General features: G+C 43.1%; 1 protein-coding gene across 1 annotated transcript in view; it reads right to left on the reverse strand.

Annotated features, from left to right (window-relative positions):
• KIAA2012 (KIAA2012 ortholog) overlaps positions 1-22070 on the reverse strand; it is a 116264-nt gene that overhangs the window by 16862 nt on the left and 77332 nt on the right. Inside the window, exon 15 of the mRNA XM_060152314.1 lies at positions 16572-16644. Coding sequence (XP_060008297.1) covers positions 16572-16644 — 73 coding nt within the window. The remainder of the gene's footprint in view (positions 1-16571; positions 16645-22070) is intronic.

The raw sequence follows: 22070 nt of genomic DNA on the forward strand, positions 1-22070 counted from the left end.
CTATTGCTGGGTGCTCTGAAGACTGTATTGGGTAGTTTTCAGAATGAGAAGTCTCCAGACTGACTTCATATTAGACTAGGCTACTTTTTATTGTAGATACTGTAAGCAATTTTTAATTATGAAACATATATTTCATTGCAGAAAATTTGGAAAACACAAGCATAAAGAACACTCCCTGCCAATCAACATATAATTATTAGAATGACTAAAAAGACTGAGTATATCAAGAGTTAACACAGATGCAGGGGAACTGGGACTCTCAATCACTGCTGGTTAGAATGTAAAATGGTACAACCACTTAGGAAAATAGCTTGACAATTTCTTAAAAAATTAAATATTGGATGTACCATAGCATCCAACCATTATTCTCCTAGGTGTTTTATACAAGAGGAATGAAAGCATATGTCCATAAAAGGACTTATATGCAAATGGTCATAGCAGCTGTATTTGCAATAGTCAAAAACTTGAAACAGCCGAAATGCCCATCCACAGGTGAATGGATAAACAGGCTAGTATATACATACAATGCAATACTATTCAGTAGTAAGTAGAAATGAAGTATTGATACACTCAACAACATGGATGAATCTCAAAAGAATTATGGGGAGTAAAAGCAACTAGACAAAGAAACGGTATACATGGTATGCTTCCATTTATATAAAATTCTAGAAACTGCAAACCAGTCTATAGTGACAGAAAGCAGATCGGTGTTTGTCTGGAAATGATAGAGACTGGAGTTGGGGGATGCATGAGGAAACATTTGGGAAAGATGAAATTAAAAAAAAAATTATTTATTTGGCTGCACCAGGTCTTAGTTGCAGCACGAGGGATCTTCAATCTTTGTTGCGGCATGTGGGACCTTTTAGTTATGGTATGAAGGATCTTTAGTTGCAGCATGTGAACTCTTAGCTGCGGCATGGAAGTCTTAGCTGTGGCATGTGGGATCTAGTTGCCTGACCAGGGATTGAACCCGGGCCCCCTGCATTGGGAGTGCTGTTTCTTAGACACTGGACCAACAGGAAAGTCCCCTGAAATGTTTTATCTTGATTGTGGTGATAGTTTCATGGGTGTCGACATATACAGTATCAGAACTTACCTAGTAGATTTTAAAAGTTCTCATCACAAGAAAAAAAATTGTTACTATTGCTGATTGACATTAACTAAGCTTATTGTGGTAACCATTTTGCAATATAAAGTCATTATGTTGTACACATTAAACTAATACAACGTTATATATCAATTAATCTCAAGAAAACTAGAACCTCCCCCTACAAATCATAACAATATTTAATGTCTCAGTAGAAGAAAATTGTTGGTTGAATAATTTTATATTCTACCAAATAATTATACGTAATTAAAATCTAAGGAAAAGTGAAGTTGATTGCATTAAAATCTTTATAGAAGAAGTAATATTTAACACTTAAAGAAAACTTATCTAATTGTACAATTTAAATAGGTGTAATTTATTATAAGGCAATTATCTCTTGATAAAGCTGCTTAAAAACTTAAAGATATATTAATACAAATAAAGTGTCCAAAACAGTGCTGGCACCTGTTAAAAACAGAACCAAAACCAACCAACCAAACAAAAAACCCCTGATTCATGATCCCTCTACTCACATACAACTACAGTAAAATACTTTGGTGTGTATACTTTCATGCATATATAATAAGTATATACTCATATTTTAATAGAGTTGATAAAATAATGTATATATAATTTTAATCTATTTTTATGTTATTAGAATTTCCCATATCATTAAATATTCTTAAAAATGACTTTAATAACAGCATAGCATTTCATCATATGGCTATACCATAATAGACTTAACCAAACATGTAACTTTTAAAATTCAGGTTGTTTTGATTTTTTTTTATAACTAAAATGAACTTTGCATAACATATCCCTGAAAGGAATGTTTCTGATTATTAAAGGACTTACTCGTTGTCCACATCTATGATTACTGAAGAATGTACCGTCTTAAAGGCACAATGTCTGCTGCTGAATTGCTCCCCAGAAAATTTGTACCAATTTACACTCCAAGGAAATGATCATTCATTCCTTTATTTATCACATGTTTATTAGATACCTACTACCTGATGGTCGTTGTGTTAGGTGCTGGGAATATAGTGGTGAGTAGGACGGATTCACACATTGGTCTCAGGAAGCTTAAATTTTAGTGGGGAAGATGGATATTAGCACAAAGCAAAACAAAGCAAAACGAAATACTTTTTAAAAATGTTTTTTGAAAGGAAGACTCTTAATATTCAATCCTCACTTCCCTCTCTCTTTGAGCAGTAGATTCTTGCATGAATTAAATGATTTTTCCTCAATTTTGTTTAAAGGTATTATAACTTTAAAGAAAGATTTGAAAAGAAAAAATTTACCTGTCATCCCACCAGCATTATTCCCTTAATACTAGTTTATCCATTTTTCAGTGTTCAGTGGTGTCCGCACCACCACCCAGAGGAACTTGGGTTCTCTTCTGCCATTCCCAAATGTTAAGGGTGGCATCTACTATCTCATACATCAACCTCCAGACTTCGGAGTAGGGACAGAATTGTTAATGTACATGGTGGTTGAGGGAACTGGAAAGGTTGATTGCGGTGGTACCCTGGAATTTATTTTGTCTTGGATCATATGTAATAGTAATAGAGAGTGGGAGCTGATTTAAGTATTTTTGTGATTGAGAGGAATTCTGTGAGAGTTTCTTTCCCTAACTTGGCTGGCTTGGTAAAAGCTGTCTCATTGAACAAGTTTCACTGCTCTTCCCCACTATTTTGAACTTTGGGACAGGGCACCATATGACCAGCAGAGGGCGTGTTTGCATTGACCAAAAGATGGGGTTCTGCAATTGGTGTGATTTCACCACTTTGATTAGAATTGAAATCCTGTCGCTGGGACGTGGATCATAGCAGGGTGTTTTGTTTTGTTTCTCTAGTAAAATAACCTTATATTTAGGAAGTATTGGGATAAACTAAGTCAGTACTTTGAATAATAACCTACAACTTTTAACTGCCTTAAAAAAATCTGTAAAATATTTTAGGAAGGCAGAGTATAGAAAAACGACCGTATAATGATTACCCATGAACTTACCACCTACCTTTGTGAAATCTTAACATTTTGCCATATTTGATTCACATTTTTTTACTAAAGAAAACATTTAAGATATAGTCTAAGACTTTATTGTATCACATATAATCCTATTTCCCTCACTCTCTCCCTAGAGGTAACCATTCTCTTAAATTTGGTATTTATCAGTTGACTGGGTTCAGAATATGCTACCCCCAAACATGGCACCTTGGCATACTGAGTATTTTAAGCTGAAGGAATTTGAGAAAGGGCAGTGTAGGTTATGAGACGGCTACTCATGTGAGAGGTAGGTTCTACTTGGAGGAAAGGGGTGCCCTTATCCCTGAAGACAGAGAGACTCTGAGAGGAACCCAAACAAACAGGCCTTGCTCTGTTTCCCCCAGTTAATTACCCTTTGCACTTACCTTTTATACTATCACATTGTCCACTGTTCATCAAACCAAGTATAAAGATGCTCAGGCTTAACTACTTCCTTATGAATCCTCCTGCATCACATAAAGCTTACATTACATACATTTGTGTGCTTTTCTCCTGTTAGTTTGTCTTTGTCAGTTTAATTTTCCAGCCCAGGCAGGGCCTCTAAGAGAGTAGATAAAAGTTTTTTCTCTCCTACACTGTCCTCATGTATATTTTTATATCTTTACCACATATAAAGCACTTCTAAACAACATATAATATGATTTTACATATTAAAACTTCGTACCAGTAATATCATTTATGTCACTTTTGCAACTTGCTTTATTTTGCTTAAAATCTTGTTTTTGAGAGTAACCCCTGTTAATACATACAGTTTCCATTCACTTATTTTAAGCTCTTGTACCTTATTATACCGTTGTATAAACTTACCACAATTTATTTATCCATTTTGCTATTGATGGCTTTTTTATTTCCAGTTTTTTTGTGATTACAAACAATGCTGCAATGAACCTTCTTGAGTGAGTCACTGTTCATACATGAAAGAGTTTCTCTAACGTATACCTGGGAATGGACTTGTTGGGTTGCAGGGTATATGCATCTTCAATTTATTGGGTATTTCCAAATTGCTCTGAGTTTCTAAAACTCCATATCCTCATTAATAATGAATATTTACAGACAAAATTTTTTGCTAATCTGGTATATACGAAATATCTCTTTTTCTTTTAATTTGAATTTTCCTGATTAGCAAGTTTGACTAAGATAAATGGTCATTTATTTAGGTTTCCTCTTCTGTTAATTACCTATTAACATCTTTCACCCATATTTCATTTGGGTTGATTGTCTTTTTTTAAAATATTTATTTATTTATTTTTGGCTGTGTTGGGTCTTCGTTGCTGCACGTGGGCTTTCTCTAGTTGCGTCAAGCGGGGGCTACTCTTCGTTGCGGTGCACGAGCTTCTCATTGCAGTGGCTTCTCTTGTTGTGGAGCACAGGCTCTAGGTGTGTGGGCTTCAGTAGTTGTGGCACGCAGGCTCAGTAGTTGTGGCTCATGGGTTTAGTTGCTTCGTGTCATGTGAAATCTTCCCCGACTAGGGCTCGAACCCGTGTCCCCTGCATGGGCAGGCAGACTCCCAACCACTGTGCCACCAGGGAAGCCCGGGGTTGATTGTCTTTTGCCTTCTCTATTTGTAGCAGTTTTTGGTGCATTTGGGGTACTAATTCTTTGCTGGGTATATGCACTACAGATATTGTGTTCTAATCTGTATTTGGCTTTTAACTCTGTTTAACATATCAAAAACTTTAATTCTAATATAGTTGGGTTTGTCAATAATTTTCTTTATGGTTTGTGTTTTGAATCATGGGTAAGAAAATTTTCCCTTTCTCAAATTCATAAAGATATTCTTGTATATTTTCTTCTAAAAGATTAAGAATTTTGCTTTTTCACATTTAGATCCTGAATACATCCGTTATTTTGTGAGGTAAGGATTTAAAAATTGGACAACCAGTTATCTGAAAATTATATAGGGAATAATAGCTCATTCTCTCCCCCACTGTTTTCTAATACCACTTTTGTCACATTTCATTTCTGTATATGGGTGCATTTATTTCTGGATTCTCCCTTCTGTCTGTCCCTAAGTCAATATCATAGCCTTAAAGTAATTTTTGATATGTGGCTGGGTAAACTCTTCCTCTTTGTTTTTCTTCAAAATTTTATTGGCAGGACTTCCCTGGTGGTCCAGTGGGTGGTCCCCCCCAATGCAGGGCTCCTGGGTTCTATCCCTGGTCGGGGAACTAGATCCCACATGCAGGCTGAAACTAGGAGTTTGCATGCCACAACTGAGAAGTCCACATGCTGCAACTAAGACCCGGCACAGCCAAAATAAATAAATAAATAAACAACTAACTAACGAACTACTCCAGGGTGACCCATTCATTGGTGGGGACCCCACACTTTAAAAAAAAATTGTATTGGCTATTTTTGACACTTCTTTATGCATTTTGCGATCAACTTATCACGTTCCACCAAAGACCCTACTGGGGATTTTAAAAAATAGAGTTGCATTGAATTTATAGATTAATTTAGGGAGAACTGTCACCTTCAAATCTTTGAACATTATACATAGCACTATATAGAATGTTATATTTATTCAGGCCTACTTTTAGTTAATTTAATAAGATTTTATAATTTCTTCATGAATGTCTAACACATCTTTTTTTTGATTTATTGCTTTTTAAATTTATTGATATATATATATTTTAAAATTACATTTATTCTGCCTTCCTATATAATATGCACCATTAGATAACTAAATAATAGAAGATAAAAAAAAATTTTTTTGGTAGGAGTTTCCCAAGTAATTCATAACCTTTAATGAATAAATGGATCTGTAGCTGGTGGCATCGTGAAGAGACCGGCAAACGTTACACCTCCTGATGGAAGAACACAATGCCCTCCATGAAGTGGTATTGTGAAAGGCAATCCTGAATCTGATCAAGTCTCTAGATCCAAGTACTAACTTACAGAAAATACAGAAGACAGAGAAACATGTTAAACTATACCTTGAGGATTCAATCAGAGAAATCTAGATTGTGGGAAACTCTATAGTAAAAGTCACCCAGTTTCCTAAAAATAAACTAAGTGAGGGGAAAGAAAATAGAAATGAGAAGACTCGATAAATTAAAGGACCCTTAAAAGCCATGTGTCAGGACTTCCCTGGTGGTGCAGTGGTTAAGAATCTGCCTGCCAACGCACGGGACACCGGTTTGAGCCCTGGTCTGGGAAGATCCCACATGCCGCGGAGCAACTAAGCCTGTGCACCACGACTACTGAGCCTGCGCTCTTAGAGCCCGTTGCAATGAGAAGCCCACACATCGCAATGAAGAGTAGCCCCTGCTCGCCGCAACGAGAGGAAGCCCGCTGAGCAACGAATACCCAACGCAGCCAAAAAAAAAAAAAAAAAAAAAAAAAGCCGTATCAACCGATTGCAAACAAACTCTAAAACAATTATAATAATTTTGAGACAATTAGAATGTTGAAAACACTGATTGGATATTCAATTATATTAAAGAATAGTTCTAATTTTTAGGTACAATAGTGGTATTACGGTTATGTCAAAAGAGTCTTTTCTTGTCTTTTAAAGATATATACTCAAGTGTATATGGGTAAAATGATATGAGCCTGGAATTTGTTTCAAAATACTATAGAAGGCAGGAAGGAATTGGGGATATAGGTGAACAATATTGGCCAGGAGATGGGTACGTGAAACTCATTGGTGCTGTTCTGTCCACCCTTGTGTATGTTTGGGGTTTTCCATAATAAGAATTATTTTAAAATTGCATTATAAATTGTACTTTATGTTTGCAAATACTATTTTTTTCCACAATTGATTTTTGTTATTGATGTATATTTAGTAATCTTGCTGAATTTTTTTGTTTGTCTTTTAATGGCTTGTCTTTTAATAGCTTGTCTATAGAGGCCCTCGGATTTTTCACATAGGTAATACTATTGTCTGAGAATAATGACAGTGTCATTTCCTCCTTTCTATCCTCTTCCTTTTCCTTTATTTTGCCTTCCCTACTGTACTGGTACAATGTTGAATAAGAAGCAATGATAGAGGGCGTCCTTATCCTAGTCCTGCCTCTAAAGAGACTGCTTCTGAAGTTCTACCATTAAAGTGTGATGTTTACTGCAGGTTTTGGTAGGTACTCTTTTTTTTAAAAAAATATTTATTTATTTATTTTTGGCTGCGTTAGGTCTTCGTGTCTGTGCGCGGGCTTTCCCTAGTTGCGGCGAGCAGGGGCTACTCTTTGTTGCGGTGCACAGGCTTTTCATTGCGGTGGCTTCTCTTGTTGTGCAGCACAGGCTCTAGGCGCGGGGGCTTCAGTAGTTGTGGCGCGGGCTCTAGAGCGCAGGCTCAGTAGTTGTGGTGCACGGGCTTCATTGCTCCACGGCATGTGGGATCTTCCCAGACCAGGGCTCAAACCTGTGTCCCCTGCATTGGCAGGCGGATTCTTAACCACTGCGCCATGATGGAAGTCCTTTGGTAGGTACTCTTTATCAAAATCAGGAAGTCCTCTTCTATTCCTTGTTTGATAATTTTAAATCATGAATGGGTGAATTTTATAAATTTATTTTTCTTTTTGCATGTATTGAGATGACCCTAAGTACAGAAACAGATTTTCAAGTGTTAGACCATTTTTAATTCTGCGGTAAACTGAATTCAGTCATGGTATATAGATATGTATGTGTGTGTGTGTGTGTGTGTGTGTGTGTATAATGATTTGATTGGCTAATATTTCATTTAGGAGTTTTGCATCTTTGATCATAAGTGAGATTGGTCTATAAATTTTCTTCTTATGCTGTTCTTGTCTCTAGTTTCAACTGCTTTTTGGTTTTGATGAATCTAAGTCTCAAGTTAGAAATGAGCTTTACTTCCTGCAAGGTGAAGAGAATTTTCAGGGTCAAAGGGCAACAGCTGTATTCTGGGATTCTGGGGTCTTCCCTGGGGTTTCCATCCTGGGCTGAGTGGAGTGAGCCAGAAACAGTCCTAAGGATGTGTCACTTCCCACTATAGAGGAGAACTTTGAAAATACTTTCCAGAAGGAGAAATAAAGGAGTAATACTAGAGGATGTAGGTCATCTAGGCCAGCGGTCCCAAACCTTTTTGGCACCAGGGATCGGTTTCGTGGAAGACAATTTTTCCACGGATGGGGGACAGGGATGGTTTCGGGATGATTCAAGCTCATTACATTTATTGTGCACTTTATTTCTATTATTATTACACTGTAATATATAATGAAATAATTATACAACTCACCAGAACCAGTGTGAGCCCTGAGCTTGTTTTCACTTGCCCCTCACTGATAGGGTTTTGATATGAGTCTGCAAGCAATTGATTTATTATGGTCACTGTGCAGTCAAACCTCTCTGCTAATGATAATCAGTATTTGCAGCCGCTCCCCAGTGCTAGCATCACTCCCTCAGCTCCGCCTCAGATCATCAGGCATTAGATTCTCATAAGGAGCACGCAACCTAGATCCCTCACATGTGCAGTTCACAGTAGGGCTCACGCTCCTATGAGAATCTAATGCCGCCACTGATCTGACAGGAGAAGGAGCTCAGGCAGTAATGCGAGTGATGGGGAGCGGCTGTAAATACAGATGAAGCTTCACTCGCTCACCTGCCGCTCACCTCGTGCTGTGCCGCTCAGTTCCTAACAGGCCACGGATCGCTACTGATCCGTGGCCCAGGGGTTGGGGACCCCTGATGTAGGCTGATAAGAACTAGCGGACTATGCTGAAGCCAGTACCAGGGCTCCAGATAGCAGAGCCTGGCAGTGTAGGGTGACTGTGCAGGCCTCACACAGAGAGGAAGTGAGGAGCCCCAACCCATGTTGTGAGGTGGCCCTTTGCAGTAGTGCCATCTTCCAGGCTGTGGATTCTGACGTAATGGCAGTGCCTCAACTCCTGGGCACATATTTCTTGTCTCCCTATTTTCTCCCCAGCGTTAAGAGAAATTTTTGCATCACTGGCTGCTTCACTTCTTGGCACAGATTGGGCAGTCATTATACTTGCTCCTTTTTTTTTTTCTTTTTTTAATATTTATTTATTTTATTTTTGACTGCATTGGGTCTTTGTTGCGGCCTGTGGGATCTTTGTTGTGGCATGCGGGGTCTTTCATTGTGGCCTGTGGGCTCTTCATTGTGGTGTGCAGGCTTCTCTCTAGTTGTGGCATGCAGGCTCAGTAGTTGCAGCACTTGGGCTCTCTAGTTGTGGCTCGTGTGCTCAGTAGTTGTGGTGAGTGGGCTTAGTTGCTCATCAGCATGTGGGATCTTAGGTCCCCAACCAGGGATAGAACCCGTGTTCCCTGGAAGGTGGATTCTTAACCACTGGACCACCAGGGAAGTCCCCACTTGCTCCGTTTGGAGCTGTTTATTCCTGGAGTCAGGAACTACCCCTGAGGAAACGCTTTCAAAACCAAACTAAATTGAACTAAACTAAACACCTACAGACACTGAGTTGAGAGAGACTTGGGTTACCTTGGTTTTAATAATTAGCCACGATTTTGCATAATTCTCCTGGCTTCTAGACCTCAGTTTCCTTTATCTACGATATAAAAGAACTTCTAGAGATTCTAAATAATCTCCAAGTTTCATGCTGGCTTTCAAAAAATGCTGCCATTATTTTGTGGTATTGCTTCAACCTTGTAACTATTTCCTAATCAGAAACACATGGATGGCTCTCTTAAAGAGCCAGGGGCTTGGAGTCATAGAAACCTGGGTTCATATCTCAGCTCCTTCACTTACTGGCTGTGTGACCTTGGGCTATTTACCTAACCTCTCTGAGCCTCATTTGCCTCATCCGTGAAATATGGATAATGTACTTTATCTCATAAGGTTGTGGTGAGGATAAAATAAAAGTACAAAAAAGAAAGTACCTAGCAAAGTGTCTTTCTGCAGAGTAAGTGCCAAAAATTCCTTCCCTTTTCTCCACCCAAGTGACGATGTGTGGAAAACTAGCCAAAAGATAAGCTTTATAAATTTAAAAGTTTAAATTGTTTGTTTGGCACTTCAAGGTGTTTCCCGTTTGCCTGCCTCCCACCTCTTCCCTAGAGTCTAAGTCGGTCTGTTTGGTAGATTTTGAGACTGTCTAGCTCTGTGAGTCTCCACCCAGGCCTGGGATCCGCAGGAGGTGCTAGCGGGTAGCCACATCACAAGCTACCGCAGAGAGGAGAAGAAAAGACTAACAGATGCGGCCCGGAGAGCCAACCCTTTGGGGCAAGCCGAGCCTGGAGTCCCGAGCTCGCTGCAAGGAGCTCCGTTTGCAAGGAGGTCAGAGGCGACAGGTGGAGACGGCCTCGCGCTGGCGGAGCGGCGGCGCCGGGCGGGCACCGGCGGGAGAGCGGGCGCCGCCGGCCCCTGGAGCCGCCGGTGGGGGGCGGGAGACGATGGAAGGCGCGCCCCGCCGCCGCCTGCTGGGACCTTTCGTCCTCTCCTCGCTCCCCCGATTTGCCACACTTTTTTTTTTCTTTTTGAAAAACTTGCGTGAAGATTCTCTTCATTTCGATTTCTCCACTTTATATGTGTGTGAAGCATTTCTTCTCTATTTCCCCTTGACCTTTTTGCTTTCTTGCCCTTTACCTACCAGAACTCCAGGATCTGCAAACGCTCCTTTTGGTAACTGTTAACAACTAGACTTGATCTCTACAGATGGAGTCTGGGAGGTCAGTCAGGTCTGGAGCCTCGCCTCTGCCCAGCTCTGTGACCAAGGACATGATCCTTAACCTCACTGTGCCTCAGTGTTCTCATCTGGCAAATGGAGATAATAAGAGCTCCTTCTTTACAGGATTGTTATAAAAGTTAAATGAAACAATTTACAGAAAATGCTTAGCCTGATGCCTGGCACACAGTGAGTGTGAACTGCTACCCCTGTCTTAATGGCTTTACTGCAAATGAACTCTGGGTTCACTAAACTCCTTCCATCATGTCCAGCATCACCTCCTCCAGGGAGCCCTCCCTGACTTTTCCCTGTCTCTCCCATGCTGGTCTGGATCAGTTGTCCTTCCTGTGTTCTCTGGGAACACTAAACACATTGAACACAGAGGTGGTTCTAACCATGCCTGCCCAGGTCTGGCTCCTCTATTAGAGTGGGAGCTTCATAAGGACTGTGTCTCATCCAACCACAGAGGGCCTGGCACTCAGCAGGGGATCAGCAAACGGTCCCTAAGTAAATGAAGGCAATTTCCATTCATGCAGCGAGTGGTTAAAGACCTAAGGCCTGAACCTGGGGTCTGAACCCTGGAGCTGTCTCAGCGCTAACACTGAGACTTCCACTCTTCCCCTTAACAGAAACAATCCCAAGGTCACTGAGTCATAGGAAGTGAGAGGAAGAGATTGGAAGATCAGTTTTGTTATTTTCTGATGAGGAAGTGGAAGCCTAGAGAGGCCAGCAGGTCTCTTGCGGCCTCATGCCCGTACAGGAGGACCGTGGTGAAGACTGTGTTCTCATTCTTGACCCGCTGGGCTGTTACTCATGGGCCACTGTGGCTGAGCCTGGGCCCCCGGGCAGCATGGGGACTGCTGGTCTCTTTCGAGACTCTCTTGGTCAGGGCTCACCCAAGGGTGACTGGGGTGGCAGAGCTTTATGTGTGACACACTGAAATGGTGGCTGGCTTTCCCTGGGAGCAGGTGTAGTGGAAGGAGCTTGGGAAGGAGGCCCAGCCCCAGTCCTGGCTCTGCTGCTTATTGCTTATCACTGTGCAACCCTGGTGAGTCATAGATGCAAAGAGCATGAGGGTGGGATGGGGACTGAGAGATTATCCAACCCACTGCCATGGTTTATGGAAAAGGAATCCACAGCTCAGAGAAGTTATGTGTCCTAGACTATGGGCTTAATCAAAGGCACAGCTGGTAACTCAACTGATATCTGTCGAATCTGAAACCCAGGGTCCTCAGTGAGTCTATTCCAGGGTTTCCCAAATAATAATGGACACACGAGTCACTTGAAGGTCTTGTTAAAGCACAGGTAGGTCTGGGTGAGACCCCAGATTCTACATTTCTAACAAGGCCCCAGGTTCTAGCTAGAAAGGGTCTAGACCAGTGAGTCTCACCTTCTAGCTCTACTATGATGTAACTACTTAGTGCACTAGCCACTGATTAGACCAGTCTTGTCGGGTTAATGAAGGCATGGCAGCCAGTGGGCCCTTCAACTAGAAGCCAGTGGGGCCAGCACACTCCTCACCTGCTCGTCCTTCCCCAACAGCGTTATTCACGACCCCTGTTGGCTGCTTCTGTGTCTTTGGTGGAGATGCAGGTCCTGGCTGGTGGCTCTCGGTCTGTGAGTGCACCCCTTTTGGAGGACTTGGACCTTACTAACGCTCGCAGGCACTGTTTCTTCACAGGGTGTGTGCCAGGCCCAAAGCTGAGTCTTCACTGCAAGCTCTTGAGGGTAGGAACCTTGGTTTTGTCATCTCTGAATCTCTTGAATACTCATTCATTCCTCCATCCATTGGATTCATTCGTCTATGGAACATTGCTAGGCCTGGCTAACTAAGGCACAGTCCTTGTCCTCAAGAAACATACATAACACATGGGCTATAAAGTGGTACTTAGTGGTTGCCCAATAAGCATGTGTGAAATTGAATTATGCTTTGGTGCTCTGGGGGAAGTGGCAGTGTCGTCAAGTGATAGAGAGGGCAATGGAGAGCAGCTGGTATTGGCCACTACCTAATAAGGGGCTTGTTTTCAAAGAAGTTCCTTAGGCAGTTCCTTAGGCAGTTCCCATTGGGGTCAGTGGAAATGACAGCACCAAAGCCTCACAGGAGTCTCTGCACTTTTCAAAGTTATCAGGCAAATTCACAAATACATTATAATTTTTAGCCTCCCTTTGATGCTGTAAAGACCGATGGAGGAAACAGGGATGCTCTAGCTCCTCTTCTTAGGCAAGTCACAGAGGGGGTGCCTAAAACACGCATGGTGTCTGCAGCAAACAGAGAAATGACCCACCATGGTGACTGTGAGTCCACGAGGTAGGAAAGTGGTAGCATCTGCAAGACAGAGCCATCTACCCACACGTGGCAGAGATGCTAACTGCCACCTAATGTCCATTCCCCTCAAGTCTTAGCTTGGCACGTGAACACCCAGCAAGAGACTTTATTCCCCAGCCTCGCGCGTAGGAGGCCAGCGGATATGAGCAGAGGTGTAAGTCCAGAAATAGGCCCTTAAAAGGCAGCTGTGCCTTTTCCTCTCCTGCCCTGCAGGGTGAGGGAAAAGCCGAACCAGCTTTGACCATGCAGACAAGAGTGATAGCAAAGGGGGTGGCAGAGAGATGATAAGAGAGAAGGAGCCTGGGTCCCTGGACAGCCCTGTGGAGCGGAGCTGTCCTACCGCCTGCCTGCCAGCTTGGACTCTTCCATGAGACAGAAGTAAAACTTCCATCTTGTTTGAAGTCACTTTATTTTGGTCTTTGTTAGAACCAACGTCCTAACTACTACATATCTGTCTCTTGAATGAAGCAAAGACGCTCTGAGCCTTTTTTTTCCTGGTAGAATAGAAATGGCTCATTGGTTTCTAAGGTTTTCTGTGAGACTTGTCTTTTGTCCCCCACCCCCCATTGTTTCAGGCTACTCACTAGGGATCCTCTGCACTCATGCAGGGTTCCCCAAATCTCTCAAGGCTATTGATAATATCTTAAGTTCTGCCACATTCCAAGGGGTTATGTCACTACCGCAACATAACCTCATTCAGATTGGGTCTGTTGCCCACCCCTGGACTTAAGTAAGAGGAGGACTTACGCAGAGGACTCAGCCAGTTCCCCAAGAGCAAGCAATCCCACCCCCACTCCCTGCAATTGAGACTGATTTGGAAAGTAAATAAAGCATCATGTTACATCCTGTTATCAACTTAGAACAAGTCTCTCCTGATAAGGCTACTAAAATTAAGGTTTTTAAGAAACAGACTAATACCTAACCTTTAGTGAGCACTTCCTGTGTGCCAGGCATTCTTATAAGCACATTACATGTATTAACTCCTTTATGTCACAACCACCCCACAAGATAAATACTATTAGTATCTCCATTTTACAGATGTAGAAAAAAGATGCCCAGAGAAGTCTGGTAACTTACTCAAGGCCACACAGTTAGCAAGTGGTGGAACCAGGATTTGAACCCCGGGACTCAGACTTGATAATAGATGCTCTTGATCACTGTGATGCTGCCTAAACAGTGTCCTCCAATCCTCCTACTCCCCTTATATTTAAAAGAACAGATTAAATTGAGTCACTGCCAAATTCAGAGAACTAAATTCTGGAAGTAATGCCCAGGGCAGTGGTTCTCAGTGTGGTCCTTGGACCACTAGCCTCAGAATCACTGAGGAACTTAATAAAATTGCAAATTCTATGACCTCAGCCCAGATCTAGTGAATCAGAAACTCTGGAGGCAGGGCCCAGACATCTTTATTTTTATAAGCCTTCCAGGTGGTTCTGAGGCACACCGAAGTCTGAGAACCGTTGGCCTAGTAAATAAACAAGAACTGAAACAAGAATGGAAATTATGTTCTTTCCTTGGACTTTGGGGGTGGGAAAGAGAGGCAGAAAGAAAAGTTTTGTATTTAAAACGAGCAATTTCCCAAACCCTCTCTGGAGGTTGCTGATTTGACCTATCTTGTGAAAACTTGCATGCTGTATTCTCCCCAAGTCCAAGACTCATGCTTTTCTCATTGGATGTGGCCCGGGCTCACTGCTTATAATTAATCTTATAGATCACTACTTAATTTAGAGTAGGAAAACAATCCTGACAATTAGTGGTAAGATCTATGAAGGGAAAATTGATCCTTAAATAGTTAAAAAAAAATTCCTTGGCACTCCCGCCTTTTTTTCCCTTCAAAGATTTGAAATTCTTTTTAAACATTAGCATTTGTCATTCGGGACAGGCAAATGCCTTCTTTAATTTTCTGTGGTGATATTTCACTGCGTTAAAGTCTGTCTGAATAACCTTTATGGAACTCAGCTGGGCCTCTCTCTCTCTGTCAGGAGACAGGAAATCTGTTCTGACTGACTTGGTCATTGCTTAGATTTGGCCGTGTTCTACGCTGCCTAAAACCTCCACTGCACTTGGCCAAGACCTTGGGGCCTCTTCGGTGCTCACATCTAGACATGTGATTTACGATATGGAAGATCTGAAGACTGGAACACATTTCCCTGGCTATTGTCACTCAGCTTTGGAAATGGAGGTGGTGAGAGGCCTATGTCAGCAGAAACCTTGCTTAAAAGTTTGACTGAACACAGGGATCAGGCTACCATAATATTTTGTCTGATATCCAGAAACAGTGAAATTTTTTTTTGCGGTACGCGGGCCTCTCACTGTTGTGGCCTCTCCCGTTGCGGAGCACAGGCTCTGGACGCGCAGGCTCAGCGGCCATGGCGCACGGGCCCAGCCGCTCCGCGGCGTGTGGGATCTTCCCGGACCAGGGCACAAACCCGTGTCCCCTGCATCGGCAGGCGGACTCTCAACCACTGCACCACCAGGGAAGCCCGGGCAGTGTTGTTTTCAACCTCAGTTGAGGACTCTGAGGCGGGGATGTGAAGGCAGAGGTCGTCCTATTCCAGAGCCCATGCTCTCTACTCAGCTGCCCAGATCTGCTGCTGCTAGCCTATATAGAGCACCTTATATGACTTAGAGAAAGGCATTCCAGTAGAAGGGCCAAGTAGGAAGAGGAGCCTCCTTTGGGTGGATGCACCCAGTGCTGGAGTGCGTGGCTCAGGGTGCGCAGCACAGGCTGGATTTCAGCCCCTCTTGCTCCCTCTGCTGGACGCCTTTGTACAGTGAACGACAAGCGCAACTCTGGGTGGCAGGCCCTGCATCCACTCCTTGAGAATACATCTCTCACACATCTGTTTCCACTCCTGCAAGAAGCAATGAGGATAAAGACCAGCTCTGCTACCTGGGACTAGCTAACTGCAGCATCACGTAGCATGCCCAGGTGACCCCAGGGAAGAGCTTAGAGTCCAGTTCAGGGTATCAAAATATGAACTATGCCAAAAAGCCCAGTTGTGGGCCCAGTCTTTCCAAGAATCATCCTCATTATCAAATGCAGCATCATTTTTTGAGGAAGTCACACTCAAGGAGCTCTGGCCACCCAGAGCTGTGGGCGCCACGGGCTGGGTCTCTAAAGATGCTGGTCCCCCCTCTGTGGAATGTTAACCCTCTAGGCAGAGAACCTCAGCTCCCTCACTTGCATATCCAAGAGCCTATGAAAGCAGGAGAAGCCAGAGGTAGAGGTGCCTGTGGGATCCTTTTGTAATGCCCCAAAGTCTCCACTCTCTTCTATCAATCTGCAGCTGCTGGCAGGAAATAAATCTTTCAATAAGTCCAAGGACATACAAGCATGTTATCATCAGCTGGCTTGTGATACAGTAAGAGCACATCAGAGTCTGTATTCTGACTTCCAACCCATGACCTGAGAGGAAATGGAAGGGTCATTCCTCATTAACATCTTTGAACAGTGCAAAGTTCATCCCACAATTATTGCAATCAGACTATAAAACCCAACCCAGCTGTTTCTACCTTGAGGGCCTGGGTGATTTTCTCTGAGGGGTCCTCCAGGTTCTTCATGATAGTCCAGTTCATCCTCACTTTCCTGTTAGGTTAACAACAACAATAAACACATGAGACAGAATAAGTACCAGCACTCCTAGGGTCCATGCCCTTCGGTAAAATGGGGTCCAGTCTTCTTAGTTGTCTCTTCTTCTTTGTCTATCTGTTTTAACTTGTGTCCAAGAATTCTGCTGCCAGCGTGAAGGGCCCTGAAGAGCCAGGTGGGCTTAGCAGTGGCCTTGAGCACCGTCCTTATCTGTCCTCCTCTGTGGGAGGCTTGTCCCATCCATCAGAGCAGTGCTCCATGCCTGGCATATGTGGGAAAAAGAATGTCACAGGCAAAGGCCGACTGGCAGAAGGCAACAGGGTACCTCTAGGGACTTGAGGGAGGTCCAGTGTGACCAGAGCAGAGATGGGGTGAAGTGGGAAGGGTGGGGAGGACTCAGACTCTCAGGGCCTTGGAGGTAGTTTAAGGATTTTGGCCTTTACCTTGAAAACAAATGGAAGGCACTGAGGGTTTAAAGCAGGGCAGCAGAAGGATCAGACTGGCCTTTTGTAGGGTTTCCAGGATTACCACGGATAAGGTTCCTTTTTTTTATTATTTAAATAAATTTATTTATTTACTTTAGGCTGCGGTGGGTCTTCGTTGCTGTGTGCAGGCTTCAGTAGTTGTGGCACATGGGGTCAGTAGTTGTGGTGCAGGGGCTTAGTTGCTCCGTGGCATGTGGGATCTTCCCAGAGCAGGGGTCGAACCCGTGTCCCCTGCATTGGCAGGCAGATTCTAAACCACTGTGCCAACCAGGGAAGTCCCCAGATTAGGTTTCTTATCACATGGAATCCCCTCTTCCTTCTTTCTCTGAGTCACACAAGCTGCTTGCAATCCCACCACCCAGAAATCTCTATAACGATGGTCTTCAACCCTGGCTGTGTCTTAGAATTATTTGTGAAGCTTAAAAAAAAAAAAAAAAAGATTCCTAGGACCTAACCCCAAATGTTAAAATTAGACTTTCTGGAGCTGGGGCATTTTTAAGGCTTCTTGGGTGATTCCGTCATGCAGCCAGGATTGAGAACCATGGGTCTTCTCTAGAGGATTGGAAGAACAGCTCTTCAGTTGCCAAGGAAACGTGGCAGGTAGAGTCAGTGACTCAAGTAAAGCCCTCAGTGTTTGATGAGGCCAGCTCTTGGCCTTTGTCACCTGGATCTCTGCTTAATCCACAGCTTCATTTCAGCTGTGGAGAAGGAATCTGAGGGCCCTAGAAGCCTCTCCTGCGACTAAAGTTCCTCACCCTTTAGTTGACAGTTTTCCTCTTTATTATCAAATACCCCAGCTGCTTTGGAAAGACACAGTTATCTGCTAATTTGTTTGACATTCTCTTCTTGTTTGATGGCTTTTTACCCCGCGTGTTTCTCACTTGTTAGCTTAGTGTTTGCAGCTGATGAGATATTCTGACGTAAAAAAACCTAAAACAGCTAAGCAATTTTCTTTCTTTTGCATTTATCTCTTTGGAGACAAAGCACATTTGGCCTGATGCAATAAAAAAAAAATCATGTCTGAATAAATGGAAAGGCTTTTAAAAAATGATTGCAAGAAAAACCTGCCTCAGTCCAGTAAACTGCCAAGTTAGAAGACTAGAAAAGAGATAAATTTTTAAAAATTCTGTTTATAAATCCTTTTAGCCTAACAGGAAATTGGATTAAAAGGGAGAAACAAGCTTCCTCTTTTGGAAGAATTTCAAAGCTCAGAAGAATAATTCAAAGCTCAGAAGAATAAAACTTGAGTCTTCACAACATGCAGCTATGAGCCTTCAGGGACAAGAAATATTCTTCTCATTTCACAGATGGGGAGATGGAGGCAGAGAGAGTTGGGGATTTGGAAAGAATCTTTTGATGAGTCCCTGTTAGAAAAAGAAATACAGTAGTCTTAATTTGAAAGTCTGGGGAATTCCCTGGTGGTCCAGTGGTTAGGGCTCTGTGCTTCCACTGCCAGGGACCTGGGTTCAATCCCTGGTCAGGGAACTAAGCTCCCACAAACCACACTGCTGTGAGGTCTTAAAAAAAACACATTCTGCCTATTGCTTAGAAAAGTGTCAAAAAGCTATCATTTTTTACATATACAAGCACACATGTGAAAAGACTTATACCTAAGGTCATTCGTTGCAACAGATTGGAAACAACCTACATATCCCATCAATGGGGGATGTGTTAAATAAATTATGGTAATTTACACAATGGAATACAATGCAACCATTAAGAAGCATCTCTTAATGAATTAACAGAACTCCAAGATATAGTAAGTAAAAAAAAGTAAGACTGTGAGCAATGTGTATAATATATAAAAACATGTATAAAATGTCTCTATTTTTCTACCTGTATTGGACTGTATATGCATACTACAAGTCAGGAAGGGTACACAGGAAACTAGCATCAGTGGTGTCCAAGGGGGAGGGAACCCAGCTGGGAGACATACCCTTTTATACTTAAATTGTTTAAACTTCCTGAGTATATTTCGGATTCAAGATTTGAATTGAAAAAACTAAAACTAAAAAGTGACAGCAGTCTGTCACTTTTAATGAGTTATAGAGGTAATGACTGAAACACAGGCAATAATACTTGGTGAGTGAGCAAAACAAGCTGAAGGTCTGAAAATTCAAATCCCAGCTCTGTTATTCTGGCCAAGTCATTTGCTCTTCATCTCTACATTTGGCTTATGAATATTTATTGGGTGTCTGTTGTGTGCCAGGTACTGTGCCGGGCGCCGGGGGCACAAAGCTGAAAGATCTGTTTGTAAGAAGCTCAGTGACTTGTAGAGAAACAGGAAATCTCACTGTCGCCATGCAGTGTGATAAATGCTGTGACAGATTGTGACAGGTTTCTGCAGGACCTCACGGGAGGTGAGGTTTACCAGTGGACATGGTGCTAAGTCTTGCAGAGAAGGGGAGGTTAGGGCAGTTCCCGCAGAGGAAGGAGCTAGTACTGGCTTGGGGGCGCATTCTGGTGTGGCTGCAGGGCCCGGACAGTGGGAATCAGACGCGGGCCAGATCTTCCAAGTCGCAGTCTGGAGTTTTAAAAAGATATTCATTTGTTCTATTTTTCTATTTATAAAAGAAATACATTTTTGATGCCAGAATTAACCGGAAGGCCAACGGGGACGTGGTAGAGAATTTCAAGCAAACCAGTGGTATGACTGAGCTGTATTTAGAAAGAGCGCTGGCAACAGGGTGGTGTTATAGGTCTGGGGCGGGGTGGGGTGCGTGGGGATAGTAACAAACACTTTGTAAACACAAACTGTAGCACTGAAACCAGACAAGAGAGACAGTTGCCTGAATGGTTGTGGTGCAGATCCTGGAGTCAGACTGCCTGCCCTGAAGCCCTGATCCTGTACTTCATGCCTTACAGGTCACGCGAGGTACTTAATCCCTGAACCTCAGTTTCTTCAACTGACAGGGGCTGGGCCAGGTGGCCTGAAGTTCTCATCTGTCCCTGGAGAACCTTCCACTGGTCCTGCCCTCTCCCCTCACACACAGTGCCCTATCTGAGCACGGTACTTCTAGGTTCACCGCAGGCTTCGGGAAGGAACTGCTGGGAGGATGGGGAATGCAGGAGCCAGAGGTGGGGCTCCAGGGGGCTGTATGTGCTGTATGACCTATCATTGAACCTCAGCCTCTCCATCTGTGAAATGGCGGTAATGATAAATTTTGTACGAGTTCTTGAAAAGCTAAATTAGGAAAATACATTTGGACATTCTGTGTAACATGTAACACATACATCTAAATGACTGATTTCAATGCCTTCTTAATGCTGGAAGGAAATCAGTATCTCATTTGTGAGTGTCAACTTTAAGGTCGTACACATTTTCTTGTGTATTAAAAAGATCCCACACCTATTCATTTTTTTTTTTTTTTCGGTACGCGGGCCTCTCACTGTTGTGGCCTCTCCCGTTGCGGAGCACAGGCTCCGGTCGCGCAGGCTCAGCGGCCATGGCTCACGGGCCCAGCTGCTCCGCGGCATGTGGGATCTTCCCGGACCGGGGCACGAACCCGTGTCCCCTGCATCGGCAGGTGGACTCTCAACCACTGCGCCACCAGGGAAGCCCTCACACCTATTCTTTAATAAAGAAAACGGATTTATGAAAGTCATAAGGTATCTTGTGTTATTAAAATATTGTCTCTTCTCCTCTCCCAGGTTCTGAAGCCAGAACAAAGAAGTACAATTAAATTCTTCTCAGGAACAGGATAGGCCTCATCAATATCAGGAATTGTGGGTTTGGTGGCTTTGAATCCTAGTTCCGTCTGCTGCCAGCCACGTCACCCTTGGTCCTCTCATCTCGCCAATCCTCAGTTTCCTCATTTGCACGGTGGCGAACTGCACACTTAACAGGAAGGGGGTTGGGGAAATTAAATAATGTTTAATATGTGAGAGGCCTGGCTCTCGGCAGGGACCAGTGAATGTTTCTTTCTTTCTCTCTGTGAACTGAACCCTTTATAGATATGAACATACTTTGAAAATTATTATTTCATGTAATTCTCACCTCACTGCTGAGAGGCAGGTACGGAGGTCCCAGCGTTATTATCTCCATTTTACTAAAGAGGCAGCGGAATCCCAGATGCATTACAAGGTTACTCAGAGTCAGAGAAAACCCAGGGCTTCCCAACTGCTGGTCAGATACTTTAATACTGATAATAGTCTACTTAATCCTGGGCTTCTTTCTTTGGGAACTGTAACAGACTCAATGCCCTGAAAAGTTTTCCTGGTGAAATTATTATTCGAGTGTCCTTGAATCATTGCATCTTGAAACCAGCTTGTGATCCCTTTGCAGCTCTCCTGCTGGTGGTCAACAAAGCTGGTTTCAAGGACTCTAGGCACTAGAACTTGCCTCCTGAGGGGCCTGCTCCATCTTAGGACAACATCTTGAGCCCAACATTGTTTTGCTGTTACTTCTTCTCACTGAAATCCATGCTGTCTTTTCCCCACATGACCACATGATTCAGTGGCGGTGACAGCCATCCTCTGCTTGGTGGCATGTGCCCACACCTGCCTGCATAAGTAAAACGCAGGGCTGGCCCCAAACCAGGGGCAGGGGACTGTTCAAAGTACCTGATTTCAGGCAGGTTCCTCTGCCTTGATTTGAGGGTACCAAGTGATAACTGCCTGTGTGAATGCTGTGAGGTGGAACTTATTTCTCATTCTTCACATCTTCTGGGCATAACATACATACTCTTTGATGTCAATGTTGAGTATAAGCATATTCAATTCTGTATCTAGCATTAATTGGCATTATTGCTATTTTCTTCCCCACTACCACGAACTAACCCTGATAATTTATTAAAATTCCTGGGGAAAAAAAATCTCTACCTTAATTTATTCATCAATTACCATTTCTTTTTCAAAAACAGATTTTTAGGGCTTCCCTGGTGGTGCAGTGGTTGAGAGTCCGCCTGCCGATGCAGGGGACACGGGTTCGTGCCCCGG

This window comes from Lagenorhynchus albirostris, chromosome 6 (genome assembly GCF_949774975.1).
Source record: "Lagenorhynchus albirostris chromosome 6, mLagAlb1.1, whole genome shotgun sequence".
Taxonomy (NCBI): domain Eukaryota; kingdom Metazoa; phylum Chordata; class Mammalia; order Artiodactyla; family Delphinidae; genus Lagenorhynchus; species Lagenorhynchus albirostris.